The following is a 22,484-nucleotide window of genomic DNA, read 5'->3' as shown; positions in this document are numbered from 1 at the left end:
AGGAACGTTTGGAAGATTGGAATGCTTACTAAATCATCACTAGAGACCTACCAAACTTTCACGCAGGAAATTCCAAAAGAAAAAATCTACGATAAATCTCGGGGTAGTTTTCTGCTGTTTGAGGCCAGAACGGGAGTATTGCGGACCAAGACGTACCGAGCCAAATACGAAGGCACAGACACGGTATGTAGTGCATGTGGAGAGGAGGAGGAAACGGCTGAACATTTAATAATGTTCTGGAAAGGTCTTTACCCCATAGTCCAAGATAATGGCATGGAAGTTTTCAAAGCACTGGGGTTTAGGGACAGTGAAGGCAAAATAGACTTTAAACGGCTAGAAATAAACAGGAGGATGCTAACTGATTGGTGGCTACAATCAAGGCGCGAGTGGAATTCCATCCTTAAACACAAAGCAGTGATGTGATTGACTTGAGCTGTTTTGGAACAGATTTTTGAAGCAGCAAAAAGTGCATTTTATAGCAGGAAAAGAATATTTTGGAGCAGCCAAAATTGCGTTTTGGAGTGGGAAAAACGAGTTTTCGAGGAACAAAAAGGCATTTTTGAGCAGCTTAAGGCTCACTGTCAAGTGGGACACTGGCCATGTGAAGCAAAGAAGTGTACTAGGGAGGAACGCTTTTGAATTAAGAAGTTCTGTGCAATAATGGATGTTTGGAGATGTTTCCATAACATCACAGAATATTAGCCCAACCTAATTTTAAACCTTGCAGTGCAATTTTTAATACGTGATCCAATCAACTACGAACCGGTGATGCATCCTGGCCGTCGAAATATTGTAGGAGAAGTTATTGAAGAAGAAATAAATCACTATGAAATTTCTTATTGAAGACTGGCAACACTGTTTCATTTTTTAATTGCACAAGAGCTGTTGTCTAGTTGTTTGCCTTCTTACCTGAGATCTTGTCAAGGGCTGCAGAGAGTCGTGTTTTTCCTTCACCAAACAAGGACTGCCACTACAGATGCGCTCGAGTCTCGATCCAGTACGTGGTGTGAGCACGGCGGTCGCTCGGAGAGCTTCAGTTTTTAGAGATCGTGGAAACGCTAATCTACGAGGCTTTCATTGTCCCACAGCATTCATAGATGCTCGTGGCAATACTAAGCACGGCTCCAAACACGTATAAATCGCATCACAAAAGCTGTTGGGGTCCGCGGCCGATGCGTAAAATGCCCGTCCGCGGTTCCGAGGAGCTAGCGAATGATGCGCTTCGTTGCCTGTGAAGAAGCACGTTTCCACGAGTGCGCTAGCACGTCGTTTTCGCCCGCTAAGTTCGTCTCACCGTCGGCGAAGTTAGGCCTAAAGACGACTCCAGTGACGCACTGAGCTCGTAGACCACGCACCCGCTCATTGTTATCCGATAGAGCATCCGCTTAAAGTTCCTAACTAAAGCGTAATTATATCCTAAGTGATCGTGGGGCCATGTACACGTCACGAAGTAGCGATTTTCGACAGCCACAGCAGACAACGATCTCCCGGAGCAAGCATCGGGCCAATGGCGAGGCGAGCTTGGGCAACACGCCGGCCACAGCCAATCAAGGGCCTCGAAACGACCTCCAAACATTTGCCTTTTTGTGAGCTTATTTTCAGAGGCCAGCTGAGACGGGAAATTTGAGCACGGAGATATGCTTTTTGCGATGAGCCCAAGAAGCCGGCTCCCGGCCGCGCCATCGCGAAGCTACAATTTTTTGAAAATCGCTGTTTTTTTAGCGACTCCCAGAAACATTTTCGCTACCTAGGAGGGTGAAAAGAATTTTCCGAAGCACTTTGGCATCGTTGTCAGGGTAGATATTTTGGAATCAGATAGAAAAAAGGGCTCCAGAAACTGAAAACTTGATTAAAAGATGATTTTTTTGCCATTTCTCAATACGAAAGCCGCGTCCCCCCTTTGAAGGGGCACTGCAACCCTTCTTGAGCATGGTCAAAAAACGCTACCTATTGGTAGTAGAGGCTCCCGACAACACGCGAGTCAAACATATTATAGCGCAGCACGCGGCCTAGAATTCCCAATAAATTAATAAAGTCAGCTGAAAATAGCTTTCTCTTCTCTCGACAAATCACAGTATAAGCCCAAAAATCACTCGTAGTAAGCCCATCTATCAGCCATTGGCTGATTTGAACATGGCGCGCTCGGTTGTTACAGAGGTCGCCGCGAGAGGCCGTCACTTGTCTACGCGTGCGCGCGCGATCGCACTGATAAGGCCGCGTATTCGAAAAAAGAAAAAAAAAGTTCAATGTCACGAGGCGCGAGTGACGTTTTTGTTTGCCCTCCCATCTCTCCCCACTCAGCTTCCAGCGCTTTAGTCAGGACGAGAAGAGAAAATGTGATTGCAGTGTGTGACATATCTTTGTAACTCCGCTCGTACTGGACGCATTCTTAAAATTTTTTGAAGCGTTCAATTTGTGAAGTAATACGCTTTTCCAGTGAATCGATTCCATGGTTACTCAAAAAAGTGCTTCGGGGCCCCTTTGATATTTGAGTTAATTCTGAGTTGACCTTTGTCAATCAGTTACAAAGAAGTTTTAAACTGGTTCGCTAGTTCACTACCTTTCTAGCTTTCAGCCGATTCGCGCTACTGTCTTCTATCCACCTGGTAAACACAATTAGCTCAGACCCACCCGGCTGGACACTTTTCTTTTCAAGTGGCAACATTGGAATGTCACAGGCCACCCCTAACCGCGCGTTGTCACTGGCGACGCACTGCACCCGTTTTTTCGATAGTACTTTGTAACTAAACGCAGTTTTGGCACAGAAAGGAGTAAACGTAACAGATTTCCTGTCTTAGCGCAGTTTGGCGCAATTGGCGCAGCTATCACGTCACTGACATAGTGATAGTACTTAACCTGAGCCACCGCCCGATCTAAAGGGCACAGCCGGATACATCCATCCATCCATGCATCCATCCGGCTTGTCGTTTAAGGGGCTCTCTCAAACCATGACTTGTCGATATTGAGGAGACTGTAATTATCTGTCGCGTGCTGCAGCAAACGATGGGCCATGTAATGAGTCAGCAACACATTGCAAAAAAAAAAACGCGATGTCGAAGTTTTTTTCAAACCAGCAAGTAGAGGCAACACCCATTAGCCAGCGAGTGTCCTGACCTTGAGCTTTCTTTTTCTTTCTTCGAACGCGCAGTTTACTTTCAATGTGACAGCAAGCCGGCATGTTGCACCATCCCGCACGCGGCTGCGAGAAGTAGGTAGCTCATGCTCGGAGGTCTGACAACAGTGAGCCAAGTGCCATCTTGATATTGGTTGTCAAAAGAGTTGTAGCATTCCTATGGGTACAATGAGGTTGCATGTGTTGTTGCAGTGTACTGCAGTGTCTTCACGTGTAATTTCTTGTTTCAGTACTCTAATTGAGCCAAGTGTCATCTTCGTGCTACAATATCTGAAACAATGGCTACATTTTTCAACAGCCGGTGACATAAATAAATATGAAAGAACTATTCAAAAAAAATTGTGCTGTATGTCAGTGGGGATGCTTCAGCTATATCTTCTGCACATCGGTGTCTTGCCAGTTGACGGAGTCGTACAACTTTGCTATCAAAGCGTACACCTCACCGTCATCGGTAGTTACGAATACCTGGGATTTCAAGTACTATTGGCATCAAATCGAACACGAACAGCAGTGTGTGCGCACATTCAGTTTCAGGGCAGCGGTGCGCATACGCACGCCTGTCAATGGTGATGAGTGACTGATCGACTGTACGGTGCACACTGTGCAAGTGCGAATGCTTGCCGCTGTTCAGGTTCCATTTGACGATGATAGCATGTGAGCATTATGGCGCTTCAGTACTGCTTGACATGAACAATGGCAGCCGCAAGCTGTAGTGTCTGTCAAGTGAAGTGCTGCATCGCAGTACTCTCCAGCACGTTCAAAATGAGATAAATCAATCAAACGTAAATATATTGCAAATATGTGAAAAGTCACCATTCAATCATATGGATATTGAACACTGATGTCATTCCATTTATTCCTTATCCCAATGAAGTGAGCTGACAAACGAGCACATAGCACTCGGTGGCACCCCCGTGCTCGGTGCACTGCACTGCGGCAGTAATGCTTTTAGTCAGCGAGTAAGAACGTAATTTTACTGATGTGTTAAGAGTTATATGCTGATGCTATAGAAGAGCGGCGAAGCAACATTACAAGTGGCATAGGCAGTGCTGCTCAGCTCATAACGACAACTAAAGGACATGAACCACACAGATGAAGCCTCTAGACAAGCTCTTCTGAAATAGCATCGTTAATCAGCACAGGAGTGCAATCAGGCACTTCTGGGCGGATGCATTGTACGCTCTGGTATTTGGACAGTTTTTTTTCCTCGTTAGAATGTTCAAACGACATCAAACTTGTTCATTAGAGAGCGTCGTGGGGAGGCACCGTATGTTTCGCACTATAAGGCTACTAAATAGAGCTTGCTAGGGGTAACGATTCATAACATATTGTATTGCTAGAGAACGAAGGAACAAAAAAAATTAATACGACACTGTCGTCTCAATTGTGCTTTGCTTTTGTTGTGTTAGAAAGCGCGTATATGTGCACTAAAGAGTTTTCGGTGCAAGCTGCACATGCTACAGCTCATGTTTATTCAATATCAAAAAGATTTTCGCCTACACATTAATACACGCTAGGTGGCTGACCTCGCTAAACAGCTTTTGCATAAGCCAAAAGCATCTCTGATTCGATCCGAATGAACGTCAATGAAAGATTTCTCACCCATATCAAATAGACATGTATAATTCTTTCATTCAGTATCGGTCACTCCACGTTGATTGCAAAAGCGAACACAGCAGTGTTACCATGCATAAAATAAAGAAGAGCACGTCTTCTGCTGCTGCATTCACGAAGGAGTAAGCAAAAGCACATGCTCCGAGAGTTTGCGCATGGTGTCACCTGCTCTGTCTGACATAACCAAGATCGCGCCAGCGATTGCTATGGTACCCACTAGATGGCAATGCTAATTTCACATAAGGTCTATTGGCCAATGGCTGAGAGTTTATGTTTGCCATCATTTGTAGAGCGAAGAAGGAACAAGTTATTTCCGACTGAGAATTGTAAATTCTAGGCTGAGCACTGTGCTACGATGTTTTCCTCATATGTTCGAAACAGCTTCGACTACTAATCTGCAGCACTTTCTGGCCACGCTGAAAAGATGTTGAAAGCCCCTTCGTCGGTATGAACCAATACATCATTGCATGCATACTGCCATTCCTAGCCGATCAATAGATTTCGGTTTGTGGTCTTTGATGACCTAAAGCAGTGGATTAACCAAGCAGCAAGTCGTGAGCCATTGCAGTCTTTTTGTATTGCCGTAGAATTAGGAGCAACAATTCTGCAAGAATAACACCACGAAGTTTACCCACTCTTACTTGAACCAGTTCTGTAATAGTTGAAAACATTGTATGTCAATTCGTAATGCTGTTCTTTTTTATGAGACTACAATCAATATAACACCAACACGCTCCCTGCCACATAGCGGTAAGCCTGTTCTTGCTTGTGAATGAATGTCGGTGTATTTTGTTCTTCAGTTGTCAACATGTGTACATCTTTCCTCCGTTAAGCCATGTTCCAACATGTTCAATGAGAGTACTTTCAATTGTACTTTAATAAACAGTAACTTCAATTTTTGTTGATTGATATGTGGGGTTTAACGTCCCAAAACCACCACATGATTATGAAAGAAGCCTAGTGGAGGGCTACGGAAATTTTCACCACGTGGGGTTCATTAATGTGCAACCAAATCTGAGCACACGAGCTTAAAACATTTCCACCTCCATCATAAATGCAACCGCCGCAGCCGGGATTCGATCCAGCAACCTCCTGGTCAGCAGCCGAGTACCTTAGCCGCTAGACTACCACGGCGAGGCAACTTCAATTTTTTTTGTTGCTTGCTTGTTCTTCGACGATTCTGAAGAATGCCCTTGAGCATGGTCGCCTGCATAGGCTTCCAGTATATACATATGCAGGCATATTTCACCCAGTTGACCATCTTGTTTCTGTATTTGTGTACATTGAATAAATAAGGCACAATTTCTGTCAAAGCAATAAAAAATAGTTTATTCACTTTTTTTTTCTTCTCCCTATTTTCTGTACATGGCTATATACAAGAAATAATTACAGAGGATGATTTGAAAGTTCTTTTTCAACACAGAAGTTATTTTGTGTGAATTTATGATATTCGCCATGATTATCCTTTTCAGGGGAGTAAATTGGGGTATGGGAAGAGGGGTTGGAGGAGGTAGTTTTGTGGAACAGGCTTTTATTCTTTGTTTCTCTCTTTTTTTCCTTTACACTGGGGGCTTTCAATTGAAGGTCGCTGAATGCGAAGCACATGTGATTTCTTTTAGCGAGAACACTGTGGCAGACATACGACTCCAGCCTCTTGATAGCTTTCTGCTGCCAGGTAACAGTGGCCATCTTGCACTGTTCCCAAGTTTCGTGGTAATGTGTACCGGGCCTAGTAAAAATGCTGACAATATACAAACACAAGCATGACCAAATAAGGCTGGTAATAAACACCATCCCAGCCAGCTGCAACACAAAGGAAAGTGTGGGATAGTCCAATCCAAAGGCATATGAGCGTCCCCAAGATGGTAGCAATAAACACTATAACTGCAACATAAACGTGAACAGTCCGTTTAAAAGTGCTGATCATCACTTGAAGGGAAATACGGAGCACAGCACAAAAGTACTGCCCCTGCTGAATTAGCCATGGGCAAGTGTTTTACGCACATACACACATGCATGCATTCACACAGGCATAATATTTATACACTGGAAAATCACATGGAAAAGGTGAGCTCAGAACTTGCTGACTAGAGAACTGTCACACCCTTTCAGCAGCAGCACAATAGCAGAAGTAGATGCAAGAAAAGGAGATGTACAAGATACACTCAAACCTCATTATAACGAAGTAGCATATTACACAAAAATAAGTTTGTCATATCCAAAAATTTGTAATAAAGGCATAGTTCGAACACTATACCTATTGCAAAACTATTCTTCATTCTCTTAGTTACAACCGATATTTCGTTATATCCGAGTCCGTTACCTTGAGGTTTAGTGTAAAAGTATACTGCCAAATATTTTAAGCAGTAACAACTGGAAGAAAAAAGTTATATGACATAGAATATTACACACAACACATGCAAAAGCATGCATTCCATCACAAATGCCACACTTCATCCATTTTTGTTCTAAGGACATGGCATATGTATACTAAGTTTGCAAAGGTAATATAAAAACAATGCTGTTGAATAATTGGGAAGCATACCTTTAAAGAGGGCTACTGGTTGTTATTCGGATGAATGTATTAAGTTAATGCCAATCAGGGTGCTAAGCATGTGATGAACCAACACCACCTAGACTATTCACAAGGCCCGTTCATACCCCTCTCTCCAGACGGCATACGTCACGCTAGTTGTCGGATGTTATGACCGGCACAGCAAGGAGGTGGCTTGCAAGGGACGCTCATCGGCGTAACGGTCAAACGCTGTCCACGTCCTGCAGGAACGCGGGAGGCGTCTGTGTGCACCGCAGGAAATGCACATCAGCGTCGCTGGGACACACAGTTGGCGTCTAGCGCGTGCACGGACGGCTATAAAAGGAGCGTGTCAGGAGTGTGCTGTGCCCTCTCTCTGGACTTCACTGGCCCGCTCGTCTCGAGTGCGCTCTGGGCCCTTGTGATGGAAAGGCGCGTCTGTACGCTCTCGTTGCAATGTACTTCTCTTGCAAATATGTAAATTAAACGCATCCTCTACTTGTTCGTGAGACGCGTTACAAGAGTCGTCCTTCGCCGGATCCTGGGTGGCAGCCTCAACCCCTCCCCGGACATATCACCGACTGTCCAGTGGCCGAGGACGCGTCGCTCAGGTGGTGGTGTTGGTCACCCCGCACACTTTTTTACCCCGAACGGCGGACAAGCCACGACAGGTTTGCCTTTCATTGCTACCTGCTTCGCTGGTTAGACTGCGTTAGGCTTGGTGCTGCATCGCACTGCTCTGAGTCTTCGTCCGTTCCCACGTGTCCTATTTTATTGGTGTTGTACTTGTGAGTACGTGATTACACATCGATCAGTGCGACATGGGACGTTGTTGTGTTTCGCATTCCCCAAGGATGAAGCTCGGAAGAAGTCTTGGATAAAAGCCATTACGCGAAAGGATTTCACACCAAGCATACACTCCAAGGTGAGAAACTGCTGAAGTTTGTTGTCTTACCGGCTCTATCGCATTACTGGTGTTCTGACTCTGTTATTGTTGAACGGAGCGAGTATCGTGAGTGGTGATGATAGTTTTGTCGCGCTTCAGGTAGGGAAGTGCGGTAAAATAAAACAGAAATACGCAGGCTCGTGTCAAAGTTCCCATTAGCCCGTTTCGTATGAAAGTAATGAAGTCACTGTTATGGCCCGTTTCGTATGAAAGTAATGAAGTCACTGTTATGCTTGGCGGAGGTCTGTGAACTCCATTCCTCGAGGCTGACTTCATCACAAAGCTGTCACATTTCGACGCAGCGTCCGAACGGACGCTGCGTGGGGCGGACATTGACAGTCGACAGCGAGAGGGTGCGCCTAGTGTCAGATGCTATACCATCTGTGTTTCCGAACTGTCCGTCCTACCAGAGCACGAATCGCAATCGTCGAGAATCTCCTGTCTCGAAACGAGCTTGAATGGAAGACGAGGCCTTGTGTAAAGCGATTAAGGACTCTATATGCGCAAAAAAAAGCGAAGAGGAGAGAAATGCTGTGTCCTCTTTCGAACACTTAAGAGGCAAGCTTTTTGCTGTATGCAGTAATGATTTCTGGACCATCAAGGCCAACGAACGTTCTGTGATGTTTCTCCGCATCGAAGATAATCCTTCACCGCACGTGAGGTTTTCCGTCACTGTGCTTGCTGATCTCTCATTTGCAGTCTCAGCAGGTATGATCAAGCTGGTTTCATTACCTTGCGGAGGCGCAGTTCCAGACGCAGTGCGCGACATCCGGACGTTGTCCTCACTGCTCCAGCAGCTGGAAAACCACATGACTGAGACGCCTGAAGTTGCAAGTCCGTCGAAAACAGCGTCAATGTTGCAGCATATCGGCTCCTTATTGAATGAACTGTCCCAAGACAGTAACACGACCGAAGAACACAGTGCTTTGTTTCGTTTGCTAAATGAGCAAATAGCTCTCGCACTCGCTGCCCCCATTCGACGCTACAGTGCTGAAACATTAGTGTTTTCTATCATCCTGCACTCCATATCTCCGCACGCCTATAACTTTGCCAGATCAGCGTCGACGTTGACTTTACCCCATCCTTCAACCCTGCGCCGCGTTTGTTCTAAGTATGGAGGCGATCCACTGAAGGAGCAAAACGAAGCGAACTTCCTCTCCTACATTCGAGAAAGAGTGAAGTGCATGCAAGCCGCACAAAAAGACGGTGACGCTAATGGTTGATGAAATTCATATCAAGCCATACTTCTATTATAAAGGGGGCAGCATAGTTGGATCTGCAGCCAATTCTCAAGAGGCAGCTACAACCGTTCATGTTTTCATGCTTCAGTCGCTCTTGTCATCAAACAAAGATGTGCTTCACATTCTTCCTGTTGCTAAAATAACCGCCAAAATTCTACATGAGTTCTGCAAGAAAGTAATTTTAGAAGTGGAATCTATGGGTCTCAGGCTCATTGCTGCAATTACCGACAATTCTCTCAACCGGAAAATGATGTCGTTTTTCTCAGAGAAACAGGAAGTAAGCATTGTATATCCTCATCCAGCCGACAACAATCGGCCTCTGTTTTATGTCATAGACCCTGTGCACATACTGAAATGCATCAGGAACAACTGGATGAATAAAAAAACGAAGGAATATGCTTTTACTTTCCTGAAGTGAGCCTGTCAGGAATATTGCCCGACGGGCCGCCCAGAATGCAAGCAGCATCATTTGAAGCCGTACGGCAGCTGTATGCACTGAAGCAGACATCGCTTCTCAAGCTTGGCTACAAGCTAAATTCCAAGGCAATTAATCCAACACCTATGGAGAGACAAAATGTAAAGTTGGTGTTAAATGTCATTAATCCGTTTGTGTCAAACGCACTTGAGACGCGTGGCGATGCCCTTGAAACCACATGTGCCAGTTCAACAGCTCTCTTCATAAACATCATATCGACGTGGTGGAAAATCGTCAACGTGAAGACCCCTTCGAAAGGTCGCCGACTGAACGACACCCTTCAAAATCCAGTGAATTCTACGGTGGATCAACAGCTGGTTTTCCTTAGTGGCATGGTAGACTGGCTGGATGCTTGGAGCAGCGTCAACATGAGCCGTGGCTGCTTGACAAGAGAAACACATTCTGCGTTGAGACTCACTTGCTACTCCCTTGTTGAGCTGTCGCGGTACTGTTTAGAAGAACTGAAGTTCAAGTATGTCTTGCTGGGAAAATTTCAAACTGACACTCTTGAAGATCGCTTCGGTCGTTACCGTCAGCTTGCTGGTGCACAATATCATGTTTCCGTGAGGCAGCGTCTGCCAAAGCTGCTCATGCTTCCGCAGCCAGACATCAGCAGCGAAAGTGACACAGAAGTATCGCAACATAACTTCTCTGTTCACATCTCAAATGATGAAATTTCCAACCCAAAGCATGACATGGAGGTCGTTGCTTATATCGCTGGATATTGTGCTCATTCAGCTCTGAAGAAGCTGTCATGTGCATTTTGCAGCAGCGTGCTCGTCCTGGAGAGCAGGAACATAGATGTGGAAGGTAACACAATGATTGACAACTTGTCAAGAGAAAGCTTAAAGTTTCCGCAGCCATGTACTGTGCACATGGTGCTGATGACAACGCTTGTTGTCGAAAAGCTCACCAAGGGAGAAAATGCAAAGGCGTTCCTCGCGTCGAACAACCAATGTGGCATTGTAAGCTCCATTACCACATCACTGCTAGGAGATCTTGAGCTAGAGACTTGTGAAAATGGCCATACCTCTGAGACTATCGTGCGGCATGTAGAGTGTGTTGCAACAAATGTTGCTCTGAACAACTTTTGTAGACTTCGAAATGACACCATCCAAAGCACCGCACAAAAAAAGGCAGCTGACAGAAAAATCAAAACCTTGAGCAAGAAATGAGGTAGGATGGTTTTAGCCTTTCGTCCTAATAAAATCACCTCTACAAATGCATTTCTGACTATTACAGATTGATCACTAAAGTGTAAAGGCAAGCGTAAACAAATGCAGACCACGCAGGAACAAAAAAAGAACAAAAAAAGAAACACCGGCTTTCAATAAGTGCCCACAGCAGATATAACGAGAACGAGTGGCGACGACGGCCGGGGTGCAGGTGGGCAACTAGCAGGAACAAAAAAAGAACAAAAAAAGAAACACCGGCTTTCAATAAGTGCCCACAGCAGATATAACAAGAACGAGTGGCGACGACGGCCTAGGTGCAGGTGGGCAACTAGCGTGACGTCACGCTCTCCCTGGAGGGGCCTTGTCAATAGTCTAGGTGGTGTTGGATGAACTGCATATGTCTACAGTTTCGCTGGCAGATTTTTCAACTGATTTTAATAGCCCTGATTCACATTTGCTTTACTACTTTTCATTTCTCTTAGACATGAAACAATAATAAAACAGCATATATACAAAACAAATGAGATATGAAAATACAAGTCTTCTGCATGCAATGAACTATAAATGTCAAAATTTTGAAAAAAGAAAAATTTTTTTTCAAAATGCTCTCGCCTTTCAGTGCTGCATTTTTTTATACCTGCAATAAATACAAAGGCAACAAAAGACCACACGACCGTTTTGGTAGGCAAAAGAAAGAGAGAGAGCAAAAAAAAAAAAAAAAGACCACCACCATAGATGGCTTCCAAGGACAACGGTACCTGCACAGTACATATACTACTTGCAAGGGAAGGATTACTGCCACATTTTATCCAAAAGAAAGGTATGCACCTGTCAATACTATTAACATGTTAACATAAGTAACAAAAAAAACTAGTCTAAAGTACAAGGCAAATACAACAATGTAACAAAAAACAGTTACTTCATGGTGCAGATAGAACAGTTTACAGAGACTACAGCCTAAAAAACAACTGACTGCCTTGATAACAAAAGCAACTATTCTAGACTTTAATCACAGCACAAGTCTGCAAGACAAGGCTAAAGAATGCATTATCGTGTATAAGAAAATAATAAATCAGCCTAAAAAACAACTGACTGCCTTGATGACAAAAGCAATTATTCTAGGCTTTAACCACAGCACAAGTCTGCAAGACAAGGCTGGAGAATGCATTTTTGTGTATAAGCAAAAACAAATGTACAAAAAATAACAATAATACAGCTTGTAAATGGGGCTTATTACATATAATAAAGAGGTAAAAAATAAGGCAATAGGGCAAAAGACTTAAAAACACAATGCTTGGCAAATGATACAACAACTAAGATACAGTGTAAACCCATCAGACGCATGCACTATACAAATATGTTAAGCACGCAAAAAAATTATATTTTAAAACTAGTGCATTCGTCGCAGCTCGTGTCTTTTTAAGACCCAGTTTTACGTTTGGTAGAACATTCAAACAAGATAAAAAATCCTTTCTTGTGAGTAAGAAACTAGTTACCTAAAATTATATGTAGAAAAAAACAAACCACATCGCAATCACTTTTTATAACCAAGTTACTTTGTGACAGTATAGAATGAAATCGTTTTAGTTATATTTAAATACTACTATTTACACAATTTTTTCGGAACATGGGAGAACATGCAGCAGAACTGGTTAGGCTGCAATGAACAAAATGGCCCAGCATACATCTGTCTCGCCAGAAATTTCACCATGATATAACTTGATATGGTTAAGTAGCCCTGCCATCTGGCACCAAATGATTGTCACAAAAATGTGAGACAATTCATTCAGTAACAAACAGTGGCACAAAGCAGTTTGCCCAGTATGAAAATAAGCCAGCTAGATAAGTTTTCAACTAGAAAAAAGAACGAGCAAAAACGTACGTTGTGCACTATAAAAAAGATTTGTGCAAGAAAGAAAGAAAAGAATGCTTTAAAATGCTCTCTGCTGGATATCTCTTTCATACTGAACACACAGTAAATCAACACTTTCAAAATGTTACACACAATGAAATTACATTGCCAGGTCACACCAAACACTAACAGCTTTGTACAGCATAACAAGATCAAAAGAGTCCAAGCAGGCAGCCACAGTGTGTTCGTCAGAGTCAGTTTCAGCTCAGGAATATTTTTTTTTTCATCACACAACAGTGCAAGACGAGTCATTGGGGGGGTGAGCCAGACCTCTTAAGTACTTTAATCGGCGACACACAACCTGCTGTGAGAAAAAGATGTTATCAAGAATGCTACTCTACAATATACACCATCCCTTTCCCTTTTGAAGCACAAAATAAAAGTGAACACATGCTCACATAAGGCATACTGTAAAACGGCATGCCAAATTTGTGTAAAAATCACAAAAGTAAAAACAGTGCACTTTGTAAAGAAGTGACCCACATGGTAAATAACTTTCATGTTCTACTCTTCAAAGAATAAAACTATGTTGCCCCTAACAACTGCAACTTTTTTTTCAAGAGACACTAAAGTCAAATAACAATTTCATCATCATCACCAGCCTGACTATGTCTACTGCAGGACAAAGGCCTCTCCCATATTCTGCCAGTCAACTTGGTCTTGTGCATGCTGCTGCCAATTTATAGCCGCGAACTTCGTCTCATCTGCCCACCTAACCTTCTATCTCCCCCTAACCCGCTTGCCTTCTCTAGGAATTCAGTTAGTTACCCTTAATGACCAGCGGTTATCCTGTCTACGTGCTACATGCCCGGCCCATCTCCATTTCCTCTTCTTGATTTCAACTATGATATCCTTAACCCCGTTTTGTTCACCAATCAACTCTGCTCTCTTCTTGTCTCTTAAGGTTACACCTACCATTTTCCTTCTCACTGCTCGCTGCGTTGTCCTCAATTTAAGCTGAACCCTCTTTGTAAGTCTCCAGGTTTCTGTTACGTAGCTAAGTAATAGTAAGATGCAGCTGTTATATACCTTCCTCTTGAGGGATAGTGGCAATCTACCTGTCATGATTTGAGAGTGCTTGCCATATGTGCTTCACCCCATTCACTGCAACAATTTATGCCACAGTGAAAGCTATGACAATGTCTAAAATGACAATAATATCAACAGCACTGCCCTGCTTGCAGATAAATTAAGGTAAATGCATGAGAACACATGCGCTACGATAGGATATTACGTCAGACGTATCACCTACAATTAATCACTAGTAAACGAACTAGCTGCACTAAATAAAGAACCTTCCATGTATCAAGAAACATAATAAAATGCTGCTAGTTCATTTCCGTTTGATTCATGGAAAAACGAACCACCGCACTTTACTATGGGGAATGACGAGAGTGGTTCCGAAGTTCAATTTTCACCTGGTTAAACTGGACAGGTCCTGCCATCTAGCCGAGCCCAGTTGAATCAAAACACGCCTACCATCGCTGAGCCAATGGCGGGGAATTGTTCAGTGGCCGTTGTTGCTGCTGTGGCTCCCGCTGCTTTTGTTCTGCTGCTACTGGTGTCGGCGGCCACGCAGTAAACCCGGGCAACGTTGTGCACAGCAACAGTTTCGTGACACGTTCAGCTCGAGGCGGCTAATTTCAAGTGCGCTAACCCAATGTAGACCACTAAAACATGATTTTTTTTTTTCAAAATAACCACTTCCTTGACACTAAAGTAACACTAAGAGGTTTTTTTCAGCAATCAATGTCGACTTAATAGTTGCCTTTAGTGTCCCTTTAAATATAGGTATTTGATGGCTTATAATGACAACAGTAGACACCACAGTAGAAGTGCATATATGAATGATATAACTACACAGAATTTTGCCCCTTCAATTAGACAACATTCAGGCATTAATCCCTACTGCAAAACACACAGAAACAATCTATTTTCTTCAGCACTAAAATAGCAACTTGGCCACACCACACAACCCATACATATATCACAAATTCTGGAGTTTACACTGTGCACATGGTTCAATTCAATCAACTGTCTAGCCACGCGATTTTTACTCGGGCCCGTTTTTTAACAACTGAACTACAGCTAATTTGGAGTTTATATTACCTTAAAACACTCGGTGCTGTATAGGGGCACCAAACCTACTAATATCAACACTCTTTATTGGCACCAAAATTTGAGTACATAACAGAGACATTAGAGCGGCCAGGCAAACTTTCGAGCTTCGATTATACATCACACCTTAAACCATACTGTACCTTTCACACAGAGCTCCTAAGCAAGCTGGCAAAATATTAACGCAGTCAACAACAATCATACCTGTCAAGTTCAAGGTTTCGAATTCAAGAGATTTCTTCAATGGGGTGGGAGGGGAGGATGTGCTTTTTCCCAACCTTTTTCTTTCCACAAATGATATTAATATTATTATTAGTAGTAGTAGTAGTACTGCTACTACTACTACTACTACTACTACTAATAATAATAATAATAATAATAATAATAATAATAATAACAACAATATACAGAAAGCGGGTTTGGGGGGGGGGGGGGGGTCTCGAACATACCTATAAGTGCAGACATTGCCGTTGCGGTCTCATAATATCTTATAAACAATGCAGATGGAATTTACTAAGGCACGTTGCTACGCTAGTTGGCTGGGGTTCATCATTCATATGGGTAGAGCGCACCAGGACAAGGACGCAAAAAAGAGACACACGCTGTGCCTTCTTTTCCGTCCTTGTCGTGGTGCGCTATACCCATTAGAATGATGACAGCAAATGGGGTGTCCCAACTATAAAATCACGATGATATGTACGTATATCAAGCCGGATCAAAAATATTATCTCCTAAAACTTTGTATGATAAAAAAACTTAGTAAAAACTGTTTGCAAACCATGATATACACATAAAACATATCTTTGCGTCAAAAGAACTTGCGTACGTTTTGAGGGGGACATACGCAAACAGATCCCTCAGGGACGGCGTAGCTGGCTGCCGTGGAGCATACATCAAAGCTTTGCTTCAGGCCAACTGAAAACTAAGTACTAAAGTCCGCTCCACCATGCGAAGAGCGACATGAACACCGAAACGTTCTGTGCTTTCTCTTAAGTCTTGATCGCCTTTTTTAATCTGTTGCTGCATTAACCGCATACGTTCAAAGCTCATAGACAAATTCCACCGGACTTATGTCATGAAAATGCGGTGGCGGTGTCTTGGTAGGCAAAAGACGCTCTGCCTACTAGATACTACTAGATACTTTATCTAGGTATGCTGACTTGCTGCGTAGCGGTTGGATGTGAGTCGCGTCTCACAACTTAGATTTGTTTGTTGGAGCACATCGCAGCGCTTAGCGCTTATGGCTTTCAAACGCTTATGGCCTCTCACAACGTCGTTTTGTTGGGACACATCGCAGCCCTCGGCGCTTATAGCGGAAGTTACGTGCGGACATCGCTATAATTTTAACCATAATGTCGACGACGGCCTACCTGTGTTTACAAACATGGAATGGGTCTATAGTCTTTATCGATGATCGGGTCACAGAGACTGCGGCTCAGTGCGTGGCTATTACCATAAACGGTAGTTCTGTTTCTAAATCCCAAGCACCAGCTGCAACGTGCCTTCAAAACTAAGGCGCTTGTTGCTATCCATTATAGTATCTGCCGTGGTTTTTGTCCTCAGCGTTTGCGAAAAGAAGCGTCGCTTTGATTAATTGAGAATTATACGTGCGTGCATTTTCCGAGTTCAAGGTCAGTGTAGTCATCACCTTACATGATCGTGTCAAGAGCAACGACGGTTTTGTTGGCCGCGCATGCCCTTCTGAAGATTCCAATCAAACTTTGTATCATCTGGCACAATGGACCAACATGCTCAGAACATCCCAATTTAGGCCCATCGGACACAAGTGGAATTCGGTTAGGGAATTTCACAAATTCAAATCACCGAGATTTACACTGTACCTTTACATCAACACCTCTTAATACATTTGGGATATTACGCGATGGTTTGATTGTTTTGCCGAAAGCCTGGATCAGATTGGGTAGGATTTGCGTCTATGCGACCAGATCATGCACAGAAATTTCAATTTCCAGAAAACTTTCTCGCCACCCGTACAAACTTAAGGAACTGTCAAAATCCGGGAGTATCCTAGAAGATCCGGGATACTTGGCAGGTATGCTACAACCCTAACTGTTGAAACAAACAAACCCAAAACCATGTCAGTAAGCTAACCACCTCCTTTTGTCTTGACCACAGGCAATGCCTTGTACTGTAAAAAAACCTAATAAAACAAAAAACAGCAGCTTCCTTGGGTCAATTAATGCCAATTGTTTACAGCAAGCACCAAAAGGCGCCAGAACTATGTGTATGTCATGATCGTGCAGAGTTTTGTTTCAAATCGCATGAGATAGCATTTTTTGGTTTTGATTATGCAAGTTAGCACAGTTTGCCATGCCTTCACTGTGCTAGTGAGTGCCAGTGTTTGGGAGATGTCAGATATGACTTTTGACTGCTTTGAAGCAGTCAACGCAGCCCCACATTTCCAGACAACAAACAGTCCTTTGACAATGGCCATCGCTGTTGATAACAGGAGCTTTAGAAACAGCAATTGAAATGTTCAGTAAAAAACGGAGCATATAACCTTATTGATCCCTTTATTCTCTATAACAATGGTAAGCTGAGAATAGCTGGGACAATAATGTGATGGCCTTTTTTAAAACAAAAAATAAGGTCAGATGAGTAGTGGTAAGGATAGAACTGCCATGAAAAGGTGGAAACATACAAAATGTCGAGTGTTCCCCTTAATACTACGCCACACATGCAGTACACTAGAAACAACTCGTGCAAAAAGCAAGCAATGCACAGAGAGGGCACTTTACCTGCATGGACACCTCCCTCTTCTCCTATGGGTGTCAGGGAGTGCCATCACTGAGGCCAGATGGCATGCGCTTACGGCGGTTGCAGTGCTGGTCACGGCCCAGCCAGGCACGCCGCACGTTGGAGTCAAGGCCTCTTGCGCTCGTATGCTTTCGCTTGACACTGTATCCTCTTGAGTCATGCGAAGATCGTTTCCTTTTGCTCTTTTTCTTTCTTGTTGAGGACACTGTGCTGGCATCACCAAGCCTCAGGTGGACAGGCAGTTTTTTGCTACTGCTTTTGCCAACACGCTCACTTGTATCTGTAGGCTCTTCACCTGTCAAAAGCAAGACCATGCTGTGACTACCCGCAAAAGATGAAAGATGGTTCATGTTATTACAGAGCTATAGTTATCCATGTGAGCTGTTACTATGATTACTCTATGGTATACAACCTTCACAGCATGAAACGTCAGCATAACGGTGCTAACCACTCTATCAGGGCGTAAGCATGTAAATGAACACAAAGACTGCACTACTTAATGAGTCAAATTGAGATGGAATACAAGAAAAAGCATTGAGAAACTATAAAAAGTCCAAACAGTGCACAAGAAGGTGCATTGAGGGGTCCACAACCCCACAAATTCGCCTTTAATGAATGTAATGGCATTGTGACGTCGATTGTACCGCTGCTTGGAGCGATTTTGTGACACCAATGTGCGCAAACGAGCAATTTGGCGGGCTTCTTAGGCGCGGCACAATGTTTCGGCAACTGAGTCCTTGGAATGGAGTGTAAATGGAAGGAAAGTATCGAGGGAGCAGCACGGCGATCGTGCGTAGAGTCCATAGTTTCACGCTTCGCTGTATTGCACACGTAGGTAATAAATGGTAAAACCTCATACTAGTTTTCATGATTGAATGAGGCATACACAGTCAGCATATTAGCGAGGGTGTGGTTGGTGCGTTCTACAAGGACGTTTGTCTGGGAATAATAGGGCATAGAATGTCTGAACTGTGAAGCGCAGAGATGAAGCAATTCTTCCACAGCGTCGGCAATGAACTGGCGACCGCAGTCACTGTTAAGTACTCAGGTGGACCCATGACTAAGAACTACCAATCACAACAAGAAGACCGCGACCCACTCGGCTGTGGAGGACTGCATCAAAGCGGTTTAGGCGTATCTGGTGAAGTGATCGACGCAGACGATTATCCAGCAGTTGCTGTTCAAAGGTTGTGAAAGCGGTCCTAACAATATGTATCAGCTAGGTCATTCCAATTTCTCGGCATTTCAAATTTTACACATTAACATGAAATACTTATCAAAGAGACAGTGACATTTGGAAAACTATCTTGATTAACTCCCAAAATCTGTTTTTAAGATTGCATACTGGAGCAGGTAACGCGAAAAACGGACAATCAGGAGACAGGCGCAAGATCAGCACCATCGTGAAACTGCGTACATCTCGTACCTCTGTTTCTCGCTTGGGTCTGTATTTTTACACAATGAACTAGGCAGTTTATTCAACTTTTTTTATTAAAGAAATCAAACTCTGATCAGTAGAGAGTCGTGCAATGTCTTGGCAAACAACAAAACTCATTATAATTACTCAAAAATTCATATACAGCTGAATGAACAAATTTTCTCATAACCATAACAATACGCTCAAAACGCATGGTTCTTATTCCCTTCAATAGTTAGTAAGACAAGTTCAACAGAATGTGGGGCATCAGTGCCTGCTACCAAAAAGTCCGAGCAAATTTGTGGCAAAACAGGAGATTGTTCAATGCCTTTGTTAGGAATGTATTCTGATCTTGTGAGGTCGCTTGGGAGCGCGCTTCACCTTTTAAGAAGAGGCTCCACTCAGACTGAAGGTTAAAAAACAGGCTTGCCTCCTCTGCGTTAGATATCACGAGGCTCATACCCCGAGATGAGCGACTTCAGCTTTGTGAGCCAGAGACTAAAATTGGTCTTGTCAGCCTTCTCAACTTTCCCGCAGACGCTTTTGTAAAGGAGACTGTGTCTCGTCTTGAAACGGTGAAGCCACCCACATGAGGCCTGAAATCTGTTGATGTTCAGAGCAAATGCAATCTCGTCGGCGGCAGTAACCTCTTTAAACCAAGTCCAAAGCACTTATTCCAAGCTTCACGTGTTGAGCCGTCTTCGCTTGCTTCGAGTTGACGCTGTACGAAAGCACAGTTTTCATTATTGAGTCCCGCTGTCCAACAATTGTTGGACAGTTGATAATGTTGACGCAGCGAGGCCTAGCTCCTTAGCCAACTCCGTGCGTTTTCTTTTGGGATCCTGATCGACCTTTCGAAGAATGCCCAATTTCTCCTTAAAGGAGAGAGCTTTCTGCTTGCGAGGCATAGCTTGCTGCAACTCCGCAAAAAGGCACAGTCGCAACAAAGCAACTGGGCAGGACAGCGTTGACAGCCTCCACACTATAGTAGCCACTGTATCCGCACCAGAGAACACCTACCACCAAGCAAAAAAAAGATTGGATTGGATTGAATTTGTGTCTCCACCGTGGCCAGTGCCACCTGTAAACTGTAAAGTGAAAGCAAAAGGCGCACTCCGGTGTGTGACATAGCGCAGATCTTGGAGCATGTCGCCCGCTGCTCGCAGGTGACGCTGGAAAGGTGCCAAACCGGCAGTGCAGCACACCTTCCAGCACCTGCATGCACACTGCTTGCTTCCGCTTCCACGGCTGTCGGTGGGGCGGTGTTTATTCCTATCAAATGACTCGGGTAAAAAATCAGTTCGTAACAACCGTGCTCTAGCACATTGTAAATTAATGGGCCTCGGCCATGACCACAGAAAAATTTGTATTATCCCGAATTTCGGATTAGCCGTGATCGTATCATCAAGATTCTACTGTGCAAATAATTATACCGAATTTTTTGGATATAATAAAGTGTTTTCGTGGCAGTTGTGGGCTTCTGCTAATGAGGTTTCAGTGTAACAGCACTGATAGTATGGCAAGTTGGTAAGGGTAAGGTTATGAGCAAGTTGGTAAAGGTCTAATTTGTAGTTTTGTCCCGATTCTGCATGACTAAGCCAATACTGAAATTGACTTATGTCAGCACAAACACACAGAATGCTCTTACCATTATTTAATAGGAAGCATCAACCTACAATAAAATGTTTAGTCGCCCATCGTGCCCACATGTAAAGCTAAGCTCCATAAAAACAAAGATCTTGATGACAGAGGAACTATACTGACTAGTCTTCACGTGTTCCAAATGAGAAAAGATTTAGGCATAGGGTAGCCACAAATGGCCAGTGGTACCATATTCATAGAGATCAATGAGCACTGCTATTCTCCACAAACTTTTGGAGTGTACTGATAGTTTTAGTGACTTGCCTGCCAAGGCTTTTTTGGAGGTCATATGCAATTGAGTTACAATTCTGTAAGAGCACCAAGTTTTATAATTTATCATTTTGCAAAGCTGCAAACCTCACCTTATGCATTACAGGACAAACAAAAGCCACAGCACGACCAATAAAAAAGAGAGCACATTAGCGCAAACTTGTGGAATTGCAACTTAATTTCCAGTGAAGTTGTTTCTTTTGAGCAGTTGAAGAAGAGTTTTTTAAAGTTCATTCTGACCATAGAAAAAGTATTCTTACAGTAAGATCAAACAAAGCATGCCCAGTCGACCTCTTAAGGGGCCCTGCTACATTTTTTCAAGTAGCCGTAAAATGGAGTCACTATAGAAGCTTATTGCCTCACGAATTCACTGCCGCCAATGTTTTTCAAATCTGCCCAGTACGAGTGGAGTTACAGATCTGTTACACACTGCAATCGCTTTCTCTATTCTCTCGTCCTGACGAAAGCACTGGAAGCTAAGCAGGGAGAAATGAGATGAGGAAAGAGAGCACGTCACATGCACCTCGTGACCTTGAGCACTTTCTCTCTCTCTTTTTGTCTTTGAATACTTGGCTTTTCAGTGTGATTGCATGCACATACGTGGACAAGTCGGAGCCTCCCGTGACAGCCATAACAAGAACTGAGCGGGCTATGCTCACATGAGCCAATGGCTGATACAATGGCTGTGACCGAGTGATTTTTGAGCTTGTTGCATCATTTGTTGAGAGAAGAGAAAGAAATTTTCAGCTGACTGAGAATTTAGTGTGAATTTCAGGCCGCGTGCTGCACTATCATATTTCGCTTGCGTATTCTCGGGCACCTAAACGACCAATCGGCAGCGTTTTCTGACCGTGCTCAATAAGTGCTTCAGGGCCCTTTTAAATTTATTTTAAAATTTTATATACTCTTGCCTCATGAGTGGAAAGAAGAGATTTACAATTGGTTTCGCCGGATAAATTTTTCCGACGAGGTGGAGTGCTATCCTTACCTGCTATGCTGTTTTTTCCCCCGACTTTGAGGATGAATCAGACAATATAAATTATAGCTACACACCACAAATTTGTTTAGCTAAATATATGCATGTTTTTGCTTGCATTCAGTTATTTTTCGCTTCTTTGGGTAGTGTACATATTTTTATAGGAAACCTCAAAATTAACCCAGAGAATGTTCCTGCTTACTTTGCAGGTTATTTCAAAAAGGGCATATGACAGAGCGGCCAAAATTACACATT

General features: G+C 43.4%; 1 protein-coding gene across 3 annotated transcripts in view; it reads right to left on the bottom strand.

Moving 5' to 3' along the window:
* Nucleotides 1-6,049: 6,049 nt before the first annotated feature.
* Nucleotides 6,050-22,484, bottom strand: part of LOC119161344 (uncharacterized) — a 50,037-nt gene continuing 33,602 nt past the window's right edge. For 2 of the 3 annotated variants that reach the window (XM_037413766.2, XM_037413770.2), the window contains exons 6-7: nt 17,907-18,220; nt 6,050-13,333 (exon numbers count right to left, since the gene is read on the bottom strand). In XM_037413766.2, coding sequence (XP_037269663.2) covers nt 17,940-18,220 — 281 coding nt within the window. In that variant the 3' untranslated portion in view covers nt 6,050-13,333; nt 17,907-17,939. The remainder of the gene's footprint in view (nt 13,334-17,906; nt 18,221-22,484) is intronic. The other variant, XM_037413767.2, reaches the window with a different exon arrangement.

This window comes from Rhipicephalus microplus, chromosome X (assembly GCF_043290135.1).
Source record: "Rhipicephalus microplus isolate Deutch F79 chromosome X, USDA_Rmic, whole genome shotgun sequence".
NCBI classification, from domain to species: Eukaryota; Metazoa; Arthropoda; class Arachnida; order Ixodida; family Ixodidae; genus Rhipicephalus; species Rhipicephalus microplus.
This window is presented reverse-complemented; position numbering and strand designations above follow the sequence as displayed.